The 24,943-nt window shown below is 41.0% G+C and overlaps 1 protein-coding gene across 3 annotated transcripts; it reads right to left on the bottom strand.

Moving 5' to 3' along the window:
• Positions 1-15,166: 15,166 nt before the first annotated feature.
• On the bottom strand, positions 15,167-22,790 carry LOC140992169 (zona pellucida sperm-binding protein 3-like). Of its 3 annotated transcripts, none has more exons than XM_073462442.1 (11): positions 22,243-22,790; positions 22,060-22,162; positions 21,504-21,622; positions 21,305-21,423; positions 19,110-19,213; positions 18,238-18,415; positions 17,929-18,046; positions 16,441-16,532; positions 16,140-16,234; positions 15,458-15,595; positions 15,167-15,322 (listed from the first exon to the last, which is right to left on the bottom strand). In XM_073462442.1, the coding sequence occupies exons 1-11, from the start codon at positions 22,681-22,683 to the stop codon at positions 15,195-15,197; spliced, it is 1,635 nt and encodes a 544-aa protein (XP_073318543.1). In that variant the 5' UTR covers positions 22,684-22,790; the 3' UTR covers positions 15,167-15,194. The 3 variants fall into 3 exon arrangements, with proteins under 3 accessions (XP_073318543.1, XP_073318544.1, XP_073318545.1); XM_073462443.1 differs by having other exon boundaries at positions 15,167-15,289; XM_073462444.1 differs by having other exon boundaries at positions 15,167-15,280.
• Between the last annotated feature and the right edge of the window lie 2,153 nt (positions 22,791-24,943).

The following is a 24,943-nucleotide window of genomic DNA, read 5'->3' as shown; positions in this document are numbered from 1 at the left end:
CTCATCAATGTGTAATTGTTTTGTTTTGTGTCTGTTTAAAGGGGCACTATGTAGTTTTTGGAGAAGAAATTCAAACTCAGAATTTTAATATTTACAATATAAATAAGGTAATAATACGAACTCAGAAATATTTATTTTCCCATAAGTGAATAAACAAGCTGTTCTCTGAGGAAAATAAGGTCCCTCAGAACACTGTTTGAAGCTAGAAAGGTGGCAGGGTCCGCCACATATAAACAAAGTAAAACAATATGAAATTGTATTGTCCTTTAAGGTCAGTTTGTTTATTCAGACATGAAAACAAAAAGAGTTTGTTTATTTTGTTTGTCTGGGCATAAAAATATCAGTCAATGAAGGTCTTTCTCCTTTGATTAACATTTCGTCTCCAAAACTACAGAGTGCACCTTTAATTAATCTTTTATGCCCCCTTTTTTACTTTGACTTTTGTTGTTTCACCTTGCAAAATAAAACAAAAACAGTCTTTACTTAAAGTTGCACTGAAACCAGAGGCCTCATTTATAAATCACATATAAGTAATTATTTATAAAACCTTAATTCAACCTTGAAATGATCTTATCGCTAAGTGAAGTCTGGACCAGAAGTATGTGATTCGAAAGGCAGGTGCTGTCAATTGAAGCTGGTTTGAGATTTATAGATCCCAGGTGCATAAATTACAAATGGGTTTCTTAGAACCTCCTTATGCAAGGGTTTTAATGCAGAGCATCTTTTATGAATGATCTTAAGACTAAGTTCAAGTATAAATCTAAGAACATTTTTATAAATGGGGACCCTGAATGAACCCACTGAACGCTGTCTAGTGGGTTAATTTAGCCTCTACATATTCATCACAAGTGTATTTTGTGCACCATGTAAGCATGTTCTATAGTAATAAAGATCAGGTGAGATGAGTGAATACTGCAGGCGTTTTCTATCATAAGCGCTCTATCATTTCAGTGTATAATGGGGTTTAGTAGTGCATGAAGTCCTGAAAAAAAAAGTTTTCAATTAATTTTCACTTGGTAACCCTGGAGCATCCTGGGCCCCTGAGGGTCAGGGCGCCTTGAGCAGCCTGCGTTGCCCTATTTATAATCCACCCATGACTGAACTGGCCTGAAGGTAGAAAGACCTGGTGATTAAGTGGTGAAACTTACTGCCCATGTTCAAATTGAGTTGTGTGTGGCTGTAACAGCTTGCAACAACCTATCTAGGAACGTATGTCTGGATCCTGGATTGGATCCTGTTGGCAGTACTGGACTCAGCTAACAGTTTACCTCATGTGAACTGGCAAAACTGGTTCATAACTCTCTAAAAACACCTAAAAGACAACCATTAGAGGTATTCCCTCATGCAAAACACAGCTGAGATCATTAGTCTCATTTTACTACATTTTCAAACAGGATCATGAAGTAAGGATTCTCAATTTTGTCAATTTTCGGTGAAGCCTGGCGTGGACTGCAGCTTCTAATAGAATGATAACATGGCCAGTGATTATGTGAGCTGAGGAGAGCAGCACACACACACACACACACACACACACACACACACACGCTCATATTTCCTGACATTCACATCTTCTCGCTCTGCTTTCTCCACTCCATCCCCACTCACTGGATCAAACAGGGCGTTCAGACATCCATTCTGCTGCTAAATGAATCGCGGATCACGTCATATTTTCTCTGTAATTATCGATTTCTAAGTGGCCCTGCAAGCATCATCAGTCAGAGCTCCTTCAAGTAGTACAGCAATTATTATATTACTGTAACCATGGTGATTTATTTGCTGTGTGATTTAGCAGTGGAAATGTATTTATGGATGAGAGTGGGCGGAGGATCAGCGAGCGTGTGTGTCTGTGTGTGAGTGCGCTTGTGTTGTGAGTAGTGTGCGAGTGGCTAAATCAATTAAATATGTTGCCAACACACTCTTGGATACACACATACAGTATGACTTGACCTTTGAGCTATAGGCACTACTCTGAGTATAATAAGACTGTAAAACTACAATCATATCTGCTGTGTATGCAGAACGTACAATATTCTGTAAAATAATAATATGATTACTATTTGTAGATATTTTACTGGGAATTAAAGGTTACACCCATTCCTTCTTTTCTAATAAAGCATCTCTGTGTATTAAAGCAAACAGGGATATATTAAAAATGCTGTGATGTAATTATTCTGCTTAAATTGCTTTTATTATGTTAAATGTTCTGTATCAGTGGCTCAAAAGCTTTCAGCCATTCAAGTGCCTGAACTCCATTAATGGTTTGACTGCTCCATCTAGTGACCACAGTGAAATACACATGTAAGTCCAGTTTTTCAACTGCAGCACACACGATAACACATGATACAAGATCTATTGGCAGAAATAGGATATAATATTCATAATTATGTTCATGGTGTGTCATTTATTGGTGTGCAATCACCTGAAACTAAGAATTGTTGTGTTTTTTGCTATCTTAGAATGAGCCTTTAATATTGACAGAGAGAGCAGATCCTCTCCCACGGAGTCAACCATGTCGCACCATGCTTGAAATTCTAACCTTGATACAAAAGCTTGAAAAATATCGCTGCTATTTTTAATACCAAAACATGGACACAGCAAAATGACTCTAGTGAATATTAAATATAACATACATATATATGTGGAGGGTTCTCCCCAGAAATGTCGAATGAGAAATGTCACTCACACGAGAACAGCTGGTCCATCTTCAACCTGCAATATGTAAGAAATGCCCACCAATAGTGAGTAACAGCTAACTGCTGCTAATTATAACTGCCATTAGCTAGTTAGCTCGGCTAGCTGCTCTGCCTGGACTGGTCATCACCTCTTGAGGTACGCCTAGGGGCTAGCTGGTTAGCATGCTAAGTTTAGTAGATATCTCTGCAACACAATACACAGATGTCCTTGACATATTTCTTTACATATTGGGAATAATTTTGATTAACTTTAAACTAACATTCCTATTATTGCACCTTTAAAGGTCAGTGCTTATTAAGTGAACCTGGGTTAAAGTTGTCGCTGACTCCATGACGAACCCTCTTCATTTAATCAGGAGCGTTCAAGCAGGACACAGCTTGGCTTGAGACTTGAAGAGTTGTAAACAGACAGACAGCCTAATCTGTACACACACTGCACTGTCTGCTGCTTATAACATTGCTATAAACTTTATACTCAGCGTCACACACGCAATTTCTGTCACTCTCTCTTGACATGCACGTGACCTACAGTATGTACTGAGCTATTCCTAAAATAAGTTTGCCTTTATAACACATTTTGGTAAAATACATTTTCTTGCAATACATTGGCAGAAACAACTGGTGCCTGTGTATCAATAGTGCAGAATATTTGTATTATAACAGTTAAAAATATTCAAAATGTATGTATGTACAACACTTCTTCTCCAACATGCTTGGAAAGAGAGTGTGTGGTGGGAGGTGTTCAGCTGGTTGCAATCTGCATCCATATTGGTACATGCCACTAAATCCTACACATTGGACCTTTGATTTTTGAGAATAGACATGAATGGAAATTAATGTCACCTAATTCCACATTAGTCACATCAGTCTCACATTACAGAGCTAGTGTGTTACACTCTTTTTTGGTTGAAAAGTCTTTTTTTTTTTCATTTTAGCATGCCAGCACAGAGACAGGAGAGATTTCCTTTTTTCCAACAAAAACAGGTACAATACAATCAATACAAATGGTATTAAATATCAAGTCCTCCCTGCCCAAGACAGAAAATGAATTTCCAACTATTAAGATGATTAATGAAACTGGCAACAGACAGGTTTTCTGCTTCAGCGTGTCAGTGAAGTAAACGTTGATTGCACAATGTAATGGATATAGAATAATGAAACCATCTGCCTTTACATTGGTTCCCTGTAAACCTCAATATCACTACACAGTTTTGTCTGCCACTGGGCACACAGTCACCAGGAAGAAAGGAAGGTTGACTGGCATCCATTTTATAGAATTGAATCAGGGATGTTAATTATTAATCATTAATCGATTAATCGCTGTTAAGAATGAAAATGATTGAGATGTATTCACTGACAATCAGAGATTGAAAAAAACATCAAAAATACTTAAAAATTACAAAGTACTTGCTTATCAAATATGTCAAAATTAAATACAAAATACTGTTAAGTTATTTTTAATGTCAAAGATACAAAATTACATTTTATTTTAAATGATATTATTACATTTTAGCTATATAGTAGCCTCAATCTGTGTTGGATTTTGTTGAGAGAGTTGTTGAATAGCGAGGAACTTCAGCAATTAAAATGATGTCATTATTTTGAGTATTTAATTTATCATTCAAGTAACGAACATAGAGGACGGAAAAAAACGTGTTCATGATTAACTAATTGACTGTTAAGGTAGCTGACTATCAATTGAAGAAACTGCTTCAAATTTGCATCCCTTTGGACAGAGGAGGTGGCCTACGACATCACCCACCTGCAATGCAGTACTGAGTTCCCTCCCCAGACAGCTTAACAACCATTCACACCTGGGCTCACCTAGCCCTAGCAACCCACATGAAGGACTCTGTAAGGACACTCCCGACACTGTTTAAAAGCCTGCATCAGATTATTCAATAATGAAAATAATCTTAAACTGCATCTTAAATTGTATGACAAATGTTACACACAAGTTAGATTCTAAAGGGAACCAGAGACAAGCTGTGGTGTGGATCCAGTCCCAGATCACTCTTTGCTGATTGCCCGAGTCACGAGCACCTTTTCTTCAAAATGAAACTGCTCCTGCCATCTGGCCTCCTTCCAAGAACCGGGAGAAACTGCTCCTGCTAAGTCGCAGGACCATCTTATGCTTGGTTCAGAACAAATCATACTTTTTCGCTGCTTTCTGGAAATAACATCACACAGCTGAAAAGCTGCTTCGTGACCTTTTAACCACTTACACTGAGATACCTGACAAGTGTAAATGTCACCAAAAGAAACAATCAGACTCCAGGGTCTATTTTACATGAAGAACATAACACATCAAGCATTTTTGTTTTTAATCTCTAATGATAACCTTTACATTCAACAAATTGCTCTCTAAAATGTGAAGACTGTTTCAGCATAATGAGTGACAGTCAGTTTATGATTCTGCTTTTCACACTGCATATTCTCAGCCCAGGGTTATCCTTAGCCGACCCACGCCTTGAAAGTCGGGAAACCGATTTGACCTGCTGACTTTGCTACGAAGCGCTGATGGGCAGGTGAAACAGGTGACGTGCCTCGCCTTCTGAAACCAGTCACTGACAATTTGGCCGGCTCACACTGCTGCAAGTGTTGCAGTCCTGCAGTGTTCTCGAAGCTTGTTATGAATCTTTGGTCTATACTAAGGTTGTGCAGATTGCGAAGCCCTCTCAGGCCATTTTATGATGATTGTGATTTTATGTGTGATTGTGTGTGGGCAATATGGATAAACTTGCTACAAACTTTAAACTTTGCACAAGTACAGTCTGGGTTCATTAAAGAGCTCCTCTAGTGATGTAGTATTGCATTTTAGTGCAGTTGGGAGACTCACCACAGACGGATTAAACAAAGAATAGTCAAAACTGAAGCAGCACAGTCAGAGATATCACTTTTTTTGTCTCTAGCATGCGCCTGACTCCAAAAAAACTGCACCACAAAACACTGGGTTCATTTCTCAAACTTTGCAAAGCTCCCTCTAGAGCCGCAGAAGATATTACACAGCTGTTTATGAGGCTGAGTAGTACTCCTCATAGTGTCGCTTTAAGAGGCTGTCCTGAAATCTGGATCGTAGCTTTCATTACTTTGCAAAAACACTCTCACAAAGCCTCTGTCTACCATTTTAATGAACCTGGGCTTCAGGGGGCCCCTGGGTGTCTGGAGCAAAAAAAAAAACTATCATAAAAAGGAACACATAAAAACAGAGCTAACACAAGTACAATGCCATATATTAAACAATATGAGCCCCCCCCACCCAACCAATACACTGCATCCTTTTAATAAGGTGTCCTACCTCTGACTGCCACAGGAGGGCAGCATAACAAAGGGAATGCTGTTCTCAAAGTCTGAACACACTAATAAGTAGTAGCACTATGTTGTTTTTTATATATAAACTAAAATTTCATAAAAGAAACTGAGAAAATGAACAAAACAGTCAACTATTTCATGGAAACACAGAGCATTGTATGCTCAGAGGTCAAAAAGATGCCTGAAAAGTGTGTGACTTTTGCAAAAAAATAAAGATAAAGATAAAGAATAAAGATAAAAGTTCAGCTTAAGGCATAGAAAGTCCTGTTCTGTTCACATCTATATACTATTTAGACAACGACAGAAGCTGGATGATTCTCCAGGTGTGCTCCCAGGTGTGAAAGCGTTGTCACTTAAAAGAGGAGACTACAGCAAATCTACTCTGAGCAAGGTTAAAAACAACCGCTTCACATCCTTCAAAAGACCTTATCTGTGTTTGATTGAGCACGCCCGATAAGACATGTGAAAAGTCCCCTTTTAGATTATGACTCATGTTGGCTGCAGGTGGCAATGTTGCTCTGCCAGAGAGCTGCACAACATACTGTACAATCTCCTCTTTATGAGCTGTTTTTGGTTTCTTTTGTTCTGTGGATGAATAGGAAAAAAACCCCTGTAGAATAGAGACTTTATGGAGGCATCAAAGGCTAACAGTGATTATTCTTGACAAACTGGATTTGCTGTGTGTTGAATAGAAATCATGTCCGAAGTATAGCAGTCAGAGATGTGGAACATTAAGAATTTTGCAGGATGTACTGTGTAGATTTCTTATTTCATTGTATCTAGGTCATGCATCCAGTATTTACAGATAAAACTAACTAAATTAAAGCTCTTGACTACACAAAAAAAGTCCAAATCATAAAAAAGATCAAGGTGCAACATATAAAACTAGAGTTCTCTGTTCCCAGCAGCTACAGGTGTCAAAACAGAGGGAAAAAAAGGGCACATGGGTGTGATATAGGAAGGCACTGGCGTAGAGACTAGTAATGGCAAATATATCTCGCAAACAGGTTTAAAGGCTGACAACGCGTAAAATCCTGTTTTCTTTCCTCCTAACCTGAAAATTTCTGCAGCGTTGCGGATTTATCAACCGCTGAAAGATATGGGCCCCAGTGACGGAGATAAGCAGGAAAGAGGGATCATGTATGGATGGTGTGGCGGGACGCATACGTCTCACGCACACGGAGGGGAAACGACTCTCCGGGGATTGAAAACCAGGAGGACGGATTGGAGAGAAAAACAGGATTCTGTCTCTGTATGAGGCAAAACCAAAATAGAGGTGCTGACAGCTTCCTCCATCCAGACCCCGGTGGGAGCGCTTATCCAGTTTTGCGTTGTGAGATAAGAGGGGGATTTATTTATTCAGGTTGATAGCTCTGGCGCACTTTGAATGATAAAGGAGTGTGTTTGCGTGCTGTGTGTTCAGCCACTTTCAGCGTGCCAATCAGGATTAAAGGTCGTGGTCTATAGGACAAATATGTGTATATTAGAATCCGCAAATGAGAGGTGTGAGTTTTCTTATCCCTTTTGTCTGAGGCCTTGTTCCTCCTACGTGCGCCCGATAGCTGTGATCAAACATTGTGCAGCACATTCCCATTAAAGGACAGAGAGAAAAAAAGCCCACATCAAAACAGAATATTTTCATCCATTGTCGACCGACAAAACCCACATCTAAAGTGGGAATAAACGGAAGGGAGGCCTTTTGTTGTGGTTATCCTCCTGGTGGTTTAAAGGAAGGTGTTGGGTTCACTATAGGATGGATCTGATGTTATTTCAGTCAGAGAAGACATCTGTTCCGCAGTAAGTCATATCCGTGTTAACTTCCCTGGTGCAGATGCTTCCCAGCATGGTGATTTATTTATCTGGTACGGTGGGCGTCTGGGCCGGAGAGGTTCTGGACGGTGCTGTTGGCACAGCTGATGAGGAGCCATGGGAACACAGGCGTCCAAGACACACTTTATCTTCATCTTGGGAGCTGTTGCGTTTGGCTCATGTGGCACATCTTGCATGGAAGAATGCTGTTTTGTTCTCGCATAACTTGTGAGAAAGGAAACTGCAACTTTGAGAAAAGGTTTCAGCGTATCAATCCTTCATGAGCTCCTTTTATTTTGCAGTCCTCAGCACTGAGAGGTCGTCCAGAGGTACGACGTTGTCATCTTAAGATCTGCACGTAGGCCGCAGTGTTGTTTTGAATCATATTCAATGCACTAAGGTCAAAAGTATCAAAGATTCTAACCATTGTTTATTGAAACAAATCAGTGGCTTACAGACTTTCCTTTCTGCTTCTTTCACAACTTTCTTTTTTGCTTCTTCTACCCCTCCTTTTTACTCTTTATTACTTTGGATTACTTTGGCTGAAATCAGAAATCACAATATTAAAGAGAACTTCTGCCAATTTTACACCTAAAGATCACTCAGCTTGTGAAAACAGTTGTATGATGTCACCTGTGGCTAACCGCGGAGCTTCGACAAATCTGTTAAAGTAACCTTGATGATGTCATCATGGTCACAGAAATTGAAAAGTGAAGCCAATGCAGAAGTGCCTCAAACCTGCATTCTTTCTAATAGACAGCAGTGGGCGACTTGGTTGCAAAAGAAGTCCGATTATATGGAGTATGCAGTTCCCAAATGAGTTAATGGTCTCAATTGCCTGTTTCAAGTCTTCTTTAATACAGCATGATGTTCATTTTGCACATCATGTTTACATTTAGTAAAATAGATGACAAGGTGACGTATGCTTTAGAGCGTGGCTACCTTGTGATTGACAAGGCGCCGCCACTGCTCAGGTCATCAGTTAGATCTGATCAGGATATCTCATATCTCATATCTCCTCTTGTCCAAATATGGTCATTTTTGGATCCAGAAAACCAAGATGGCGACAGGCGTACTGCTAAACTAAACTAAACTAAACTCAACTGTGTTTTTTCCTAGGGCTCTCAACTACATCTCATGGCTTTTGGTTGCATTATGGAAAAGGAAGCATGGGGTAAAAGTCTGTATATCTTGTCATAGATTTTCTGCATTCTTTTATTAATCTGTCTCTTCTGAATCCAACAACTTTATGGAGGTGCGGTAATAAAATCACTGGATTGCCCCTTTAATAAGGATATTTTTCCAACGTGGATGTCACAATATTGCAGATTACTTGTTCAATAATCCAAATGAATTGAGTTTAAAATCTCATTCCTGACCTTGATAATAGATTTTTTTTTTTAAAATATCCTGGAGCAAACTTAATCTTCTGGTGAAAATGCATTTGAAAGCCCAAGAACAAGCTGAAAAGTTACTATTTAATCCAATTAGTTGCTCACTATTAATATGCATCAAATGAAATAAAACTATATCTTCAAATAAAAGAACTTGGGTCAAATCATCACAATACGTTTGATTAGTGAATAAAGTTTTTAAATGATAATATTGAATTATTGGACAGCATTACCCACAACCTTTGCCACATAGACCAATATAATAATTCCCAGCAACGTTTTTTTCAGTGTCTTCTGAGTCATGTTCCACTGTCTGCCGTGCTTCGGTAAATCTCAACTTTTACACAATGAGGATTTAAAAAAAGGAGGCTGGGAACCAAACAAAGCTCCGTCTGTCTGCTCCATAGGTGGCCACACGGGACCCTCAGAACTTGAATGAAAAACAAATCTCACAATAGCATCAAATGGAAAACAGTGGAGATCAGAGGGAGCGGGGCCCCTCCATCAGGGGTGTTTAGGGATGCCACGTATATAGGGGGGGTTAAGGTGTGACTCAGCAGGTCAAACCTCCGCTTTCCTCCCTCCTCCTCTGGGAGGGAACCCAGTGTCTGTTACAACAGGAAGAGACTGAAGGTCAAAGCACAGACCTATTGTCTTCCTGCCTGTGTGACAGACGCCTGTCTATCTCAATTTACTATCTCTGTCTAAAACACACACATACACCTCGGCATAAGGGGCGAAGAAGACAAAGACACTCAAGTGGACAGACGGATCAAAAGATAGTGTTATATAGATAAAGAGGTTTGACGGAGGAGAGGTAGCTACAGCTGCAGCAAAAGTAAGGAAAAATAACAAAAAAAGTAGAATATGAACAAGCCTATTGCTGATGTCAAGCAGGTAAAGTGTTTACATGTTTATTGCCTTAATTATGTGTGCTAACATTTGCTAATTAGCATCCAACACAGTACACCCGAGGCTGGCGGGAATGTCATCAGTTTTGCACAAGACTTCTCCCACGCTAGCTGCTCTGTGATGCTAGCTCAGCTAACTGGAGTTAGATGCTCACGCCAGCATGTTACCGCGACCACAAAAAATGCTAACATGTTTAGCATTTTCGATGTTTACCTTTTTCTCAGGGACCAGGTGAGTGTTAGCATTTACATCGCTAGCACAGGAGCTTCGGGTTGGGACGGTGGGCCGCGGCTAGCTGATAGCATGCTAACTTCAGTAGATATCGCTGCAACACAGTACGTAGACGTCATAATGTCAAAACTGCTATTTATTCACATTCTGTTGATAATTTTCATACATTTTCAACTAAAATTCATGCATATTGCCTCTTTGACAATTTAACATTTACTAATTAAAAGAAGTACAGCTGAGACTGATGGAAACACCATTAATTTTCAGGTATTTTGTTAAACCAGAGTATTGGACAACCTGAAAGATAAGTCCGTAGCTATACATCCATTATTTGTCAAGATACAGTATTTCAGTCTAGGATGAAGTAGTAGAATGATCCTCCAGTCCTGCCATTATGGCTAAAAAAATCACAATAGTATTTACTGCCAGACTGTTATACATTTTAAAGTGTTCTGGTCAGCAGGGTAAGAATATCTTCAGACTGACAAAGACTGCAACCACCTCTTTATTTTCATATATTTAATACCTTATGATCACTTGACAAAAAAGCTGAACAGTGCTCAAATCATCTGACACGGTGTTAACTGATCAAATACATGCAAGCAGACATTTCTGGTAGATTAGTGTCTCTTGAAGAGCGTACTTTGATAGTCTGTACTCGCAAAGAAGGAGAAAGTATTGTAAATTTAGATATGTTAAAGTCAGTGTATATGTATAAAAATGTGCTTAAATGTGATATGAAATGATATGGAAACAGATGGCGGACCGGCAGGAAACTCATTTGACTGAAAGCCAGCAGGGGTTGGTGGAACACAGTCAGACAAGCAGATAGATCTACAGCCCAACAGTCACTCCTCAGTCTATTATCTGACCCCAATAAAGCCCTCAGCAGCACAACTTCATAGCCATTTCCTCCCTGTGAAAGACACACGTGGCCTCTGTGATAAGATAAACTGCAGAAAATAAAGACACGGCAAAGCCAGGCCTCTTTTTAGCTCCTCCAGCCAAAGAATTCAAACGTCTATTTCTGCAGATAAGGTCTCGCAGACAGACTGCTCCACCCCTGAAACCTCAGAGACACACACTCGTCCCTTTGTGCCCCGATAAAGGAGACCGGTGGATGCATGTAATCAGCATATTATTGATAGTCTTAATGAGAAAGGCTCTGAGTCACTGAAGCCATTAGCCAGGATGAAAGAGGCTTAATTGTTTTGTGTGTGCACGTGCGTGTGTTTTATGGCGTGCACATGTGCCTGGGCCAAGACCGGGCTAATTAAATCCATTTCCTTCGTTAGCAACTTTTTTCTCCCTTAATTAAGAGGGTTAATTATGGGCCTGGACAGAGGTCGCGTGCATGTTCGTGCGCACGTGCATTCTCGAGAGCAGACCCAGATGTAATATTGCAATCTGTATCAGAGGAGCATAATAACACAATGAGCATTCATGGCTGAAATTAAACAGCCTGTGATATTTATTTTAATAATAGAGGGGGTGAATATTTGAAGTTGGATTGTACGTATCTGTAACAAATGATAGAGCTGTCTGCTGGATTTCAGAGGCTCAGAGTAATAATAACACAGCACCTCTGATAATGGTCACCTGCGTCCATCTATGTTGAAATAAATCTACTCCACTGCTGAAAATAACTGCCGTTTTCACGTCTCGGGGAGGAATCCACAATGTTGTGGTTCCTTGTCAAAAGCAGAAACCAAACAAGTCTGGTGTTAACGCCGACTTCTGTCATCACCACCGGTGTGTGGTACGAGTGGACGTCTGCAGCATACCAATGGTGTGGAACAATATTCCCCAGCACGCTCCATCTAAAGCAATAATATCGTTATGGCTGGCAGACATGAGAGGACTCTCCCTGCCTGCCACTGGACACACACCATTACTTTTGATGGCCCGTGTGTGTGTGCGTGTGTGTGCATGAGAGTGTGAGTGTGCTCAGTGTGTGTACGCGTGTGTGCTCGTGCCCTCAGGGTCACACATCCTGTTGAGGAAAATGGCTGATTCAGGACTCTGCCATTTTGCTTGTCAACTTGGGTCCATGCCGCCATAACCGTTAGACATCTGTGGGCGGGCAAGCATCTCCGCTATGATGATGATGAGGATCCTCTGCGGCCATATGAAGACATTAACACCTTTTACACTCTGTTGACTCCTCTCAAAGCTGCAGGCAAGTTTTGCATGTGCAAAAGAAAGCACACTTAGCAGCAGCATGGAGACGAGCATATCACAGCTCCGAAATGAAACATGGCAGTGCGCCACATTAGCAAAAATTAAATTGTGCAGGAAATGTTTTAGGCAGGAGGGTAACGAGGGTTTCTGGGGCCATCTTATGAGATGATTCTGGGGAACCGCAGGTGGCCATGTTCACCTCTTATCCTACAGCGCTGACAGGAAGTGGTACTTCTGTTCTCCCTTGGTATCCCTCCATGCCTCTACAGAACTCTCCAGAGATACAGGATTCTATTTCAGCCCCCAGTTTTTAAAAATCTGCAGCTGCAAACCAGTTTTTTTTTGTGAATTGTGCTTTGAAACATCACCATGAAGCAATTAGATGCCAGATGGAAACGAAGTCCGAAAACAAACATCCTTTTTTTATACGTCAGCGGACTAATTTGGCTGATATTTGTGGGTCTTTAGACTACGGTGGAAACGAAAAGTAGTTGAGGGAAATAAACATTTCGAGACTTGGTTGGGAGTTTCAATATTTCAAAGCTGCATTTTAGCATCTTTCAGTTTATTGTTTTGGTTCTACCACCTGCAGCTGTAATGTTTTGGTTCCCACCAGTCTCATCAACCTCGGGCTCCAGCCACAGCTTGGATTAAGATTACCCACTTTACCCACCTGGTGAACATAGTGGAGGATTTAGCATCTAAAAAGCCATCTATTCCCCCAGGAATTGGTGGAGAGCAAAACAGAGCTAAAAAGAGAGTCAATATTGAACTTGCATTCATCAGGTGGCCAGGAAACAGGACTCCAAATGAATGCTAATGTCGCTCTCTGTCGGCTGATGTGTAAATAGGCATTCGTTTGCTAATCCATTCACCGTGTTAACTTCATGAGGTGACAATAGCTTGTTCTGCCACACCCAAGTGGCCAAAATAATCAATGATAATAATCAAAGTCTTGCTTCCTCGTTCTGCAGGAGAAAAGTATTTGGACAGCTCCTTATAGCAAATCATTTCTTCTTTGTTCCCTTTCTTCTCTGTATGAAGATCCCCAGTGTTTCTCTTTAGGGAGAGGCTTATGTTTTGAGTCTATCACTGTGCCTCTGAGTGTGCATTGCTTGTCGCTGTCATGCTTCCTGCTGGTGCATCGTTAGGTATGGCTTTTTATTAGCCTCTGGTGTGTTTGGAGACGGGAGGGGGGTCAGCATCGCACCGGCAGTAAACTAGCGCAGCCGTCAGCCCTGCACATGGGAACAAACACCCCATTAAACCATGGCCTTCACATATTACTGTAATAAAAGCCCCTGCTCTCGCCTTTATGGGCTTTTTAATTATGTCTATTCGTCTTCCCGGGCTTGTGAGCAACAGTTCATGATGAGCCCCATTTCACGAATACTCCGCCACTGGCAGAAAAGCTGGAGGGGGTGAATAAAAGGGAAAAAGCCGAAAATTGCCCGAAGCTAAAATATGACTATTGTTACTGGGATGGTACTTTATGTTTTACCTCGCAGCATGGAGCCAATGGCGCTGCTTTCCACTCCATTCTTTGAGGGTTTTCTTTGTTTTAGATGTGGATTGGTACAAAGGAAAATCTCACGCAGCTCAGGTGAATTACATGGCAGCCCAGTAGTAATGGTGTGAATTAAATTATTTCCCTGAGATCAGGGCAGTGGCTGGACCAGCTGCAGGCTCCCTAAAAATTAACCATACAAATCATCCATGCATGAATTCAGCATAAAGGCCAGCTCACTTTGGCTCATTTCATACTTTTATGCACTTGCCTTTCTTGTCTAGTACATGTATATTGGCACTAATATGTATAAAAAGGTCACTCGCTGGCCACCCCCCCATGTTTAAGATATTCCAGACACATTATAAAAATCCTTCACCATACTCTGTAAGCTGTTTTTATCTTGCATTATGCCTCAAACAGAGCAAAACCCTGCCTGGTATTAGAGCAAGATGATTGATAGAGCAATATACAGTGCCTCTTTGTGCACACAGCATACATTTTATGGCCAGGTCATTTTCTGCAAGGCTGGACACTACAGCTTAACCCCTTTTAACCCAGGCAAGCCTATAACACTTAGCCTATACAGAAATACACCGCACCTGAGCAATATACTCTATACATGCAACTGAATGAAGCCATGTCCTGCAGAAAATTACAGATAGTTTCTAGTTCTAAGGTAGCTGCTGAGTATACTCTTTGCTGTTGTGACTAGCTGCTGTTAGAAAGTAGCTCAGTTAGCCGTGGAGCTAAGTGGTCCTAGTAGCTGACTGGACCACAGTCAGGACTCAGCTCAACCGGAATAGGACTGAACACAGCCTTCAAGACCGATGGAGGTTAGTTTTGAAGACAGGGGGATATAGTACAGAGGCGATTTACAGCATCTCTGATCAGGACTATGACTCGAGAAGATATGGCAGGTGGGGACAGGAGCATGAAGCAGCAGAAGAGAGAGTCAGGCATCAGCAGAGGGTGAAAAATGGTGTGTAGGGCCAGAATATTTTCACGTTCTGGCCATATCAAACACATTGCACCTTTAAGTTGAATTATGTCATCAGATCAAGATAAAACAAACCAACACCGTCATTTATTGTCTCTGCTTAAGAGGAAAAAAAGAACAATAAGGCTCGACTGTAAAGGTTTTATTGTCTTAAATCAAGTACCAACAGTGTATCCAGTGGTCTTGCGTAGTCTGCTGCAAGTGACGGCCCCCATGAAAACTAGCAACACCACAGCCAGTGCTGCACCCACTCCACACAGCAGGGCCATCGACGAATAGGAGGCTGAAGAGAGCAGAAGACAACATTTGTTCCATTAGTTATAGAATTTAGCATTAGTGTTGGCAGAAAAAAAAGTGAATTTGAAAGCTTTTTCCATTGGTGTTGATCCACGTGTGAAAACCAGCAGTGCCGTCTCACCTGCCCGAGTCACTTCATGTATCTGGAGCAGAGGTGCTGGCTCTGGGAGAAGTTCAGACGGCTCAGTCAGCTCCTCTTTCTCGATGTCCCCCTCCAGCAGGATCGGGCCCAGAGCAGCCGTCCCCTCCCACTGCAGGTCTGGAAGAGAAACACTGCAAGTTCAATATTGCGAGGACGGAGGGGGGTGGGGGGGAATTAAGCGCATTTAGGCAGGTGATTCAACCATTTACGACACGACTGATTGGTTGGTTGGACAATTAAAAGGGATCAGCTCAAAAATCAATCCTCCGAAAAGGTGCATAAACAGCATGTGTGCCAAATGAAGGCAAGTTAGCTTGTCTAAATATGGGTGAAACCTCGGCTTGTTTGTTATTCTGTGGCTGATTATATTTAACTCCTTGTGGTTAGGAATCATTTGGGTTCATTCTCTACATGATTAGGTGACGTTTGCTACTTCAGAACCACTCAGATGGTCTCAAACTAGTAACACAAAGCCTCCGGAAGATTCTAAAAATGACAAATAGACGTTAAAATACCTTTTTTGTGAAATCTTTGGAAATTGTACAATCACATAATATATGTAAATGCTATTGGATGGTATCAAAATGTCTCCCCTGTGTGAGTATTAAGTGTTGAAGATTCATCCCCAGGTGTAATGTAGTATCGCTCGTGTAAACTGTACCAGCATCTGCCGCAAGCCTTCTTTGCCGTCTCTGCTCACTGCAGCTAGTCTCACAGCAGCTACACACCTTATTGTCTCCACCTGATGCCACCCATCTGTCCAGAGCCAAAAAATGTGTTCTGTTACAGAGGCTGAATAAATCTTTTTATGGCATCAGAGTCTGAAAGAAACACTTGAAGACGTGCTTGTTACAGGATAAGGGGTGACTGCCTGCTTATATAATTGGAACAAATAAAATAACTCAGCAACTGTCACATCAACATCTGTTCAGTTTGAGTGAATTATATTTGAGGGAACAAACCTGTTGGCCTCAGTCAGGAATGAACACACTTTGTGTCGCGAGTCGACAGGAACGGAGAGTCTTGTTGCCTTCAGATGACATGTGATGTAGAGCTGCGAGGAAGTTAAAGCACATCAAAAAGACACTGATGATTGGTAGATCTAGTTTAGGTGGACCGAACACATGTGCTACTCATGCTAGCTTCATTAGTACAGTTTGTGGGTTCACTGAATTACTGCACAGTGTGTATGAACAAATAAATACATGATGATAAAGATTATTTGGTGTAAACAGCACTATATACTGGAAGACCACTTTTTTTAAACTCCTCCAAAGTCCGTGGCTCTGAACTGGCGGCGTTCACAGCTTCGGTCACCTTCTGCCATTCCAATGGCTTCATTTTGTTGCTAAAGCCAGAACACGCAGATTTCTACACCTGAATACACACAGTTTTATACATTTGGCCCCAGGTGTTAGAGTGACACGCTCCAACATGAGAGCCGCTACATGTTGCATTATAGTAAATAGTAAAATAAATAGTAAATCAATAATTTAGAGAGAAAGCCCACGTTCTACTATTTCAAACAACTGTGCTCTCATTTTAGTGTCAAGTGCCAGATTGGATTTACAAACACACCCATAGAAATAAGTAACATGTAGTTGTTTGTAATATTGTAAGCATACTGATTTTACTAAATCGAAAGCAGAACATCTCATCAGCCCACCCAGTGCTGTTGAAAGATGTAATTCAACACCTCCAGTAAGAAAAAAAAACATATACCACTGGGAGGGTATTTAAGATATTTAAGCTTAAATTATTCAACCTGGCAACCTGCTACAGCAGAGCTAGTCCACGATCTGCTGCTGAAAATACAGTCGTGTGTTTTTTCTAATTCTTAAGTGTGATGTATTCTTGTGTAACCATGATGTGCGTGATGTTTTGCCAAAACCTCAATAAAAGAGAGATTTTCTTCTTATTATAAAACGGTCTTTTGCATTTGGGAGTGAATTTCCTATTTGGCAAACTGATCAAAGTTAATTTAATGTTAAGACTCATCCAACGCTGACTGTACGGAGGCACAAAAGGTTTTTCTGAGTGGATACTGGCTCACACTTATGGCACCGCTCCATTCTGGCTTCTTCAACCTGCATTGTACTTCATCAGTTTTAATGTTACCTGAGAGGCCGTTCATTTCCTCAGTTGGAAAATATCTGAAGTAATCACAGATAACAACCTAAGGTAATATGGCCTTCAAACAACACTTGCTAAAATACATTAAGTGCCAACTTCGCACATGAGAGACTAACAGAGCAGCTAGAATAAAGTGTTTAAGTAACACCTCGGCTGGCGCAAACTTGCTGGTCACATCAAGACGCACCTCGACAGTGATCAGGGCGCTTTAATGGAAAATGGAAGAAAAACTGCCCGACATGTCAAATGTCTGACTGCGTGATACACGATCAGTAGTTCTGAACTGTAAACACACGTTTCCTACTAGCTGCACTTACTGAATTCCTGTGATCTTGGTGGAACCTGAAGGCTTTCAGCTGGAAATGAAGTTTATCCTCCTGGCTCCTCTGCATGAAGTAAGACTTGGCTCCCGTCAGCTTAGCATCACTTAAACACCTTATATGGAAAAACACAGGCGGCAGGACTCATATTCATAAACACAGAGAGGGCCGGCGTCTCCATCTCCTCACAGGACAATAATGCTCCCAACACATACTGTATGATATGCAGCACACATAAATCAACATTATTATGACTAGCTGACTCTTGAATGTTTATATGTGCTTTCTGGCACCGTAGCTTCTCACCCATGGTTGCGGATGAAGGGGTATCTAGGTTGAGAGTTGGGGTCGGGGGTCACGGTGGCCACGCAGCTGTCCACGTAGACCCTCAGCGGCACGTGGTGACCCTGGACGACCGCCGCCTCGATGTGCATCACGTCACTCAGGAAGTAAACACTAGACTGCCTCTGTGCCTGCCAGTCCTCTAATCAAATACAGACCAAAGAAAAAAATAAGTGGAAGAGTAATGTCGGGACCATCAATCGGATTAGATGAAACTGAAATGATGCCTGTGGGGGGAGAGTAGGTCAGTGAATAGGATGTAGGTACTGTGACAATAAGAGGAAAGTACTTTAAAGAAGCAATAAATGCATTACAGATGTAGCTTCGTCATTAATGTGCATAAGAAGGGGGTCTGTGCCTGCAAAAACTAGTTTAAAACTTTCATAATTTCCTTCATAACCTCCTACAGCCCATGCTTATTTTACATTAAGCAAATCACAGGAGATGGTTTGGAAGTTCTGTCGGGCCAACTTTTAAGATGAACAACAAGCCGGTGCACTTACCATCTACATGGCGTCGCTTGGAATTAATTAGAAAACATAATCAGCTGTTTATTGATCGCTTTATTGTGTGAGTGACCCCGTCGGGTCAGCTGCGAGCCTACAAGGCATGTAATTTCAGCTCATCACCATGCATCAAAAGTTTCCCTCCCGTTTATCAAGCCGCTGTTTAGCATCTTAAACAGTCACGGCAAAGTCTGCGAGGCCTTGAGTGATTGCAATTAAGGCCGTCGCTGGGGAAATTAGCCAAACCGTCTGGCGCAAATCAAAGTTTTTTTAAACTGCACAACATCAGCTCGAAGTTTGTGGCTTTTTTTTTTTTTGACGAGTCCCCACCTGTCATGAGACGCAGGGAGAAGTGCAGCTGCTGTTCTGTTAACATGTTGGAGGCAAATGGCTTCCAGGTAGGCCTCACAGCGTTGCTGCTCACATAATGCCTCCTGTGAGGACAATTAAAACAAAAAAAGAGGAAGGACAGGCTTTTCACTAGAGGGAGGCTCATCGAGGAGGAAGAAGAATGTGTACTTCACTCATGAGGAAGGACAGGAGTAGAGAGGAGAACACAACACAGGGAGACAGAGGTAGATATGACAACAACAAAGTTAAATTCATTTAAAACCTGTCTGATGGTCATACTGACCAAAGTATGAAAGAAAGCCAGTAGAGATGATTCCCTGATGATATAATCAATTAAATTAAAGTATCAGAAAATTGATGGATGGACTATCTTAACCGAAATGTCACCTTCTCATATAAAAATCTGAATTACAATTGTGAATTAAATATTTTCACAAGTGAAGTAAAATTTTAACATGTGAAAAGAAAATAATGTCACATGTGAACTGCACATTTTCACATGTATTTCCACATGTGGATTAGAAATCCTACATGTGGAAAAGGCAACATGGAACATTACATCAAATGACATTTGCTTCATTACATTTCATCTATGATGAAGCAAATGTAATTTGATTTAATGTTCCATGTTCCACATTTTCACATGCGATTAGCTTTTATCACCGGAACCACTGATGGAATGTAAGTACATTTCTGAAGTACTGTACTTACGTATAATGATGAGGTAGTTCTGCTTTACTTGAGTGTTTCCATTTTCTGCTACTTTATGCTGCCACTCCATTACATTTGAGGAAAATACTGTACCTTTTACTCCACTACATTTATTTGATAACTTTAGTCACTAGTTACTCTGCTGATTACATGCTACATCAGAGCCAAAGTAGCATATTTGTAAATCAGTTTAGTTTATTGGCAATCAGATGCCATCGATTCAATAAATAAATAATAAAACCACCAAAATCAAAAATAAATAAAGACATTCATAAATGGCCCAATAAATAAGTAAATATGCCATTAAATGCACCAATAATAATACTTAAAATAGATGTAGGCATTGATTAATTTATAAAATATGAATTGATTGTTTTTGTATTTTATTTTGAATTGACTTTCCCATTTTATTTATTAATTTATTCTTTTTTTCCCTTTTTTGTTTTACATAGAAATTGTGTGTTAACGACAAAGACAGGAAAAAATACATAGAGAAATAATACATTTAAAAATGAATCACTACATAAAAAGAAACAAATGGGAAAGTTAATAAAAAGGGGTATTAATAAATAAATAGATAAATCCAGAAGCAATTTTAAAACAAATATCAATAAATGTCACATTTTATAAATTAATTAAGGTCTACATTTATGTCCAGTTTGATTTTTTGAGCCATTTATTTATGGCACTACTAGTCCTCCATAGAATACAGTATAAGCAGCTGTAGCAGCATTGTGCTACCTGGGTCTGATCCATATGAGATAATTGAGCCTGCTCCTGTTGCTAGCAGGGTTGACAGTGACTACATTTACATGCACACTATTATTCTACTATTTTCCCCCAAAATTCAGAATTTAATATGGGTTATGCAAACAGCACATTCAGATGGATATTCAAAAATCAGAAATACCAGAAGTTGCATTTTCTAATTAAGACATGTGGGATATGCTGATATTATTCAGCATTTTCATTATTTTAGGAGCATTTTTCGGACATGTATGCAGTTCATTCAGAATATGCATCTCAGTTGGTGTTTTCGCAGCAGTTTCCCATTTAAGCTCAGCTCTGTGTGTTGCAAGGAGAAACACAGCTACTTATGAACATTATGAGACTTGGATATCAACAGGTTTTTGGATGTGCACAAATATCACAATGCTGGCCTTTTTAATAAAGTGGGGGGTGGGTGTTTGGTCATCGGACTATGCACGGCCGCATGCAAATGGGAATATGCCTTGAACAGCATTCACTGTCACACCATACGTGTGTGTCTCATGCCAAAACATTTAAGCAGTAACGTTTCTCCCTATGGCAGGAAAGAAAATGTATTTAAGACCTTGTAAGGCCTTTTGTTGAGAAAACTAAATCCAGTGCTTTAAGACTTTCCAAGACCTGCAGATACCCTGAATTATCAGTGCTAACAGCGGGGCTAGAATTGGACTCGGCAGGCCGAGGGGGGGCTTTACCTTCGATAGTGACATTCAATTACCACCTCAGCAGGGTTGGTCTTTAAAATGACTGTGTTGCCAATGGGTGTTGGAGAGTACATCAGAGAAAAGGAGTAGATGAGGGATTCTTCAGTCATCTGAGGGAAAAAAAACACAGAGCAGTTACTTCAAATACACAAAAGGTAGACAGACAGAAAGAAGGCAGTAAGCCACACACCGTCAATGTGCTGCCGCAGCCCTGTAACTCTGTCTGGAACTGCAGGATGTGGTCAGCGGTGTCTCGTGCAGCGCAGCCTCCTAAGGTCAGATCGCTTGGACGGATCAACTGACCGTTCCCTAAGAACAAAGAGAAAAAGGCGCAGCTTAAATAAGGCCCATTACCCGAGGCCATTTCTTCTCCTGGTCCAGTCAATAACACTCACAGCAAGTGGAGGTTCAGCCACAGGACAAATAAAAAGGTTTCTTAATGCATCACTGTGAAGTCAGCATTCGAGCCCTGAACGACCATGCAGAATGCTCCTTTCTCCGAGTGAAGAAATAAGAGGAAACATAATATTGATCGCCCAGTCCATAGTCTGTGCCATTTGCAGTAATCAGCACTGAGTGTCCCATCTTCACCGTTCCATTCAATTTTCCAATTCGGGCCTTTAACCTGACCCTTTCTTTTTCAGACAGCAGAAAAGAAGCTATGTTAAGTGGACCCGTGCAACTTTGGACAAAAAACAAAACAAAACACAAGAGATCAATTCAAACCAGTAACCGTCAGCCATTACCTAAGAAGTTCTGTTTGACCTCCATGGTGACCTCTCCTTCACCACAGCGCGCTGCCACGCTGACAGCTGGCACAGGCTGCCGCTGCTCAAACTTCACCAGCACCTAGACATCATTCAGATTTAATTACAGTGAAGCAGAAGATCAAACAGACTGCGTAGACGTCCATAAAAGATAAAAAGTACCTTTGATTCCTGTTTGACAGGTGGGCTCAGAGCTGGGCCTTTAACCAGAAACTTTAACAACTCTTCAGCTTGGACAGTTTCCCTTGGCTCCAGCTGCTCTGAGGTCAGCTCTCTGGCCTCCGCCCTCTGCGGGTTTTGAAAAGTTAGCTTCAGCTCCACAAGAGGCCGGAGCTGCTTTTGTTTGTCGACAGCTGGGTTCCTGAGCTGGAAGCTCCTGAGCCGGTAGCTGACAGGCAACGGGACCGGATCACTGTGGTGCGTCCGGTTTGACTGATGATCCGTTGTCTGAGGCGATCTCGGCAGCTGCGAGCTTGTTGTCACTTGTTCTTGTGGGATTTGGTTCAGACTCTCATTAGTACTAAAGTTAAAAGCGGCAGCACAAAGTTTTCCACCTGAGAGGAGAAACACAAACCCAAACAGAACAGCCTCACTGAGCCCCATTACAACTTATCACCCAAAAACCTGAGTTTTTGGTGTTTTCAGAGAGCACTGCTGCTTTTGTCGTTTGACCAGGTTATGGGAACTTGGCTCAGGCCCCACCTACTCCTAATGACTTGATTGGATTCCAGGTGGAGGATTCATTGTTTGAAGCTTTCCTTTCCTCTCTTCACTAGTCAGCTTAAACCCTGAGACTCATTTCACATTTTACTCATGATTCAATCTTGTGCACATTCCTATTGTGGAAAACTGTTGAAAGAGCTAAAAAGAATGGAGAATTCCTTAAATGTTTGAGAGGTGAAACAATGCCGTCTGCCAAATCTCCACTTGTCATGATGTTAATGAAGGCAGACTTTTATAAACCAAAACAAGCCTGACCCTAACAGTGAGTGGCTTTCACTGCCCTCATGAGGCAAATCAATCAACACTCTCAGGGAGTTGGAACCCCGGGTTTTTTTTGCACCGGCGGTCTTGAATGTCGAGGCGATGCAGTCGGCAGTCTGCAGGGTTCAGCGGGGTCGCTCATAAAACTGAGATTTATGATCGTCCTCGGTGAGGCTTCACAAATGTCACCGCCACAAAGTGTGTGTGTGTGTGTGTGTGTGTGTGTGACAGGGGGTGTGTCTTGAACCTGTGCCAGCAGAAGTGTCAATCACACACTGACGCGTTATAAATCTTGCTCAGGTGAGACAGTCATGAATGGCTGCACAGAGTGGTTTAGGATGTGTTGAACTCTTGATTTTCCCCCCACAAAATTCCACTTAAGTTTCTTTAAATTTAGAAAAAAGTAGGTTGAGTTCTGAATGTGCATGCTCTGGCACTGAAGTTACTGTGTACGGTGCTTTTGGGTGACAAAGTAAGGATTTATGGCCACCCAATTACATCAAATGTAAATATTCTAGATATACTGAGCATCATTTTACACATTTGATTTTTTTTTTTAAGATTTGGATCTCCACTTGAACTTTAGGGAGCTGGTGTGTTTTCCTTACTGTCAAGAAATCATAGAAAGACCAAAACTTCCATTTTTTTTTTAGTCCATGATATGCCTTGAGTACGTTGTAAAATTTTAGCTGTGTCAGCAGATTTCGGACAGACTGTACACACTGTGCCACAGGAGGTTAACATAAACGAATCAGCTAACAGATTGATGTACTCAATATAGCTCTACTTATAGATTTTTTCTTAGTGAAAAGCTTGATGGCAAATTCAGCTAATTTAGTAGCCTGCTGGTTGTGTATGGGTACATTAATAACATTAATGGTTCATACTATTTAACAAAAATATTTCACAAACGTGGCTACACACCACTTGATAATACTCCAAGCAAGTACAAAAACTGAGAAAATCAGCTACTCTCTCTTTTATGCATGTGTAAAGAAAAGCATTTTCTTACATACGTATGACACAAAACAAAACTGTGTGGAAACAATATGTTAGCCAATAGTTGTTATTAAGATATATTAAAGCAACATTATATAGAAATTCATATTTTGTGTGATGTGCTGCCCTAAATACAAATCCCGGTTTTCGGGAAGAATTTGTCAGATTTAATGAAAATATACATGCAAACTACAAAAGAAACTCGGCACGTCATCACAATGCTATGTCTCGAAAACTTTATGTCTTGAAGTAAACATGCATGCTAAAATCACTACAAGCTAGGGTAACCTGAACCAGAGACAGCAACACCTGGGTATAACATGCTGCCAGGTAAACCTCTGACTGACTTAGCTTATGATCAAAAACTAGCGAGTTGACACCTTTGCTAACACTGTGATGCTAACCGCTAACCAAAGTTACATAGCACGGAAGCAAGCAACAGGAGGGCGTAGTGGCTGAGGCAGAGACACCATTCACCCTATTACAAGTCAGTGTACCATCAAAGTGGTTTTGAAGCTGTTAAGGTAGAATAGTTACGTAATGTTGCCTTAAATGTTGGCTTTTTGGCCCTGTTGCTGGTCGATCTTTCCACAGGAAACCATACCATTTATGATCCACTGGACAGACATATAAACACGCAAAATCTACCTTTCTCATCATCAACAGCCGTACCTGTGGAACTTGTTCCAGTAAGAACATATAGATAAAAAAACATAACAAGATTTCATTTAAAGAAACTCCTGTTCTGAAGGCTAAATTGGTTTAAATCACTCCCTCTTGATACAGACATACTAATCCAGGCTGACCTACAGGAATACATTACAGCTCTTCCTCTCTGTCAGGATCTCCCTGCAGACCCCCCAACAGAGAGGCTGCGATT

The sequence above is a fragment of the Pagrus major genome, chromosome 24 (genome assembly GCF_040436345.1).
Source record: "Pagrus major chromosome 24, Pma_NU_1.0".
In the NCBI taxonomy this organism is placed as follows: Eukaryota; Metazoa; Chordata; class Actinopteri; order Spariformes; family Sparidae; genus Pagrus; species Pagrus major.
This window is presented reverse-complemented; position numbering and strand designations above follow the sequence as displayed.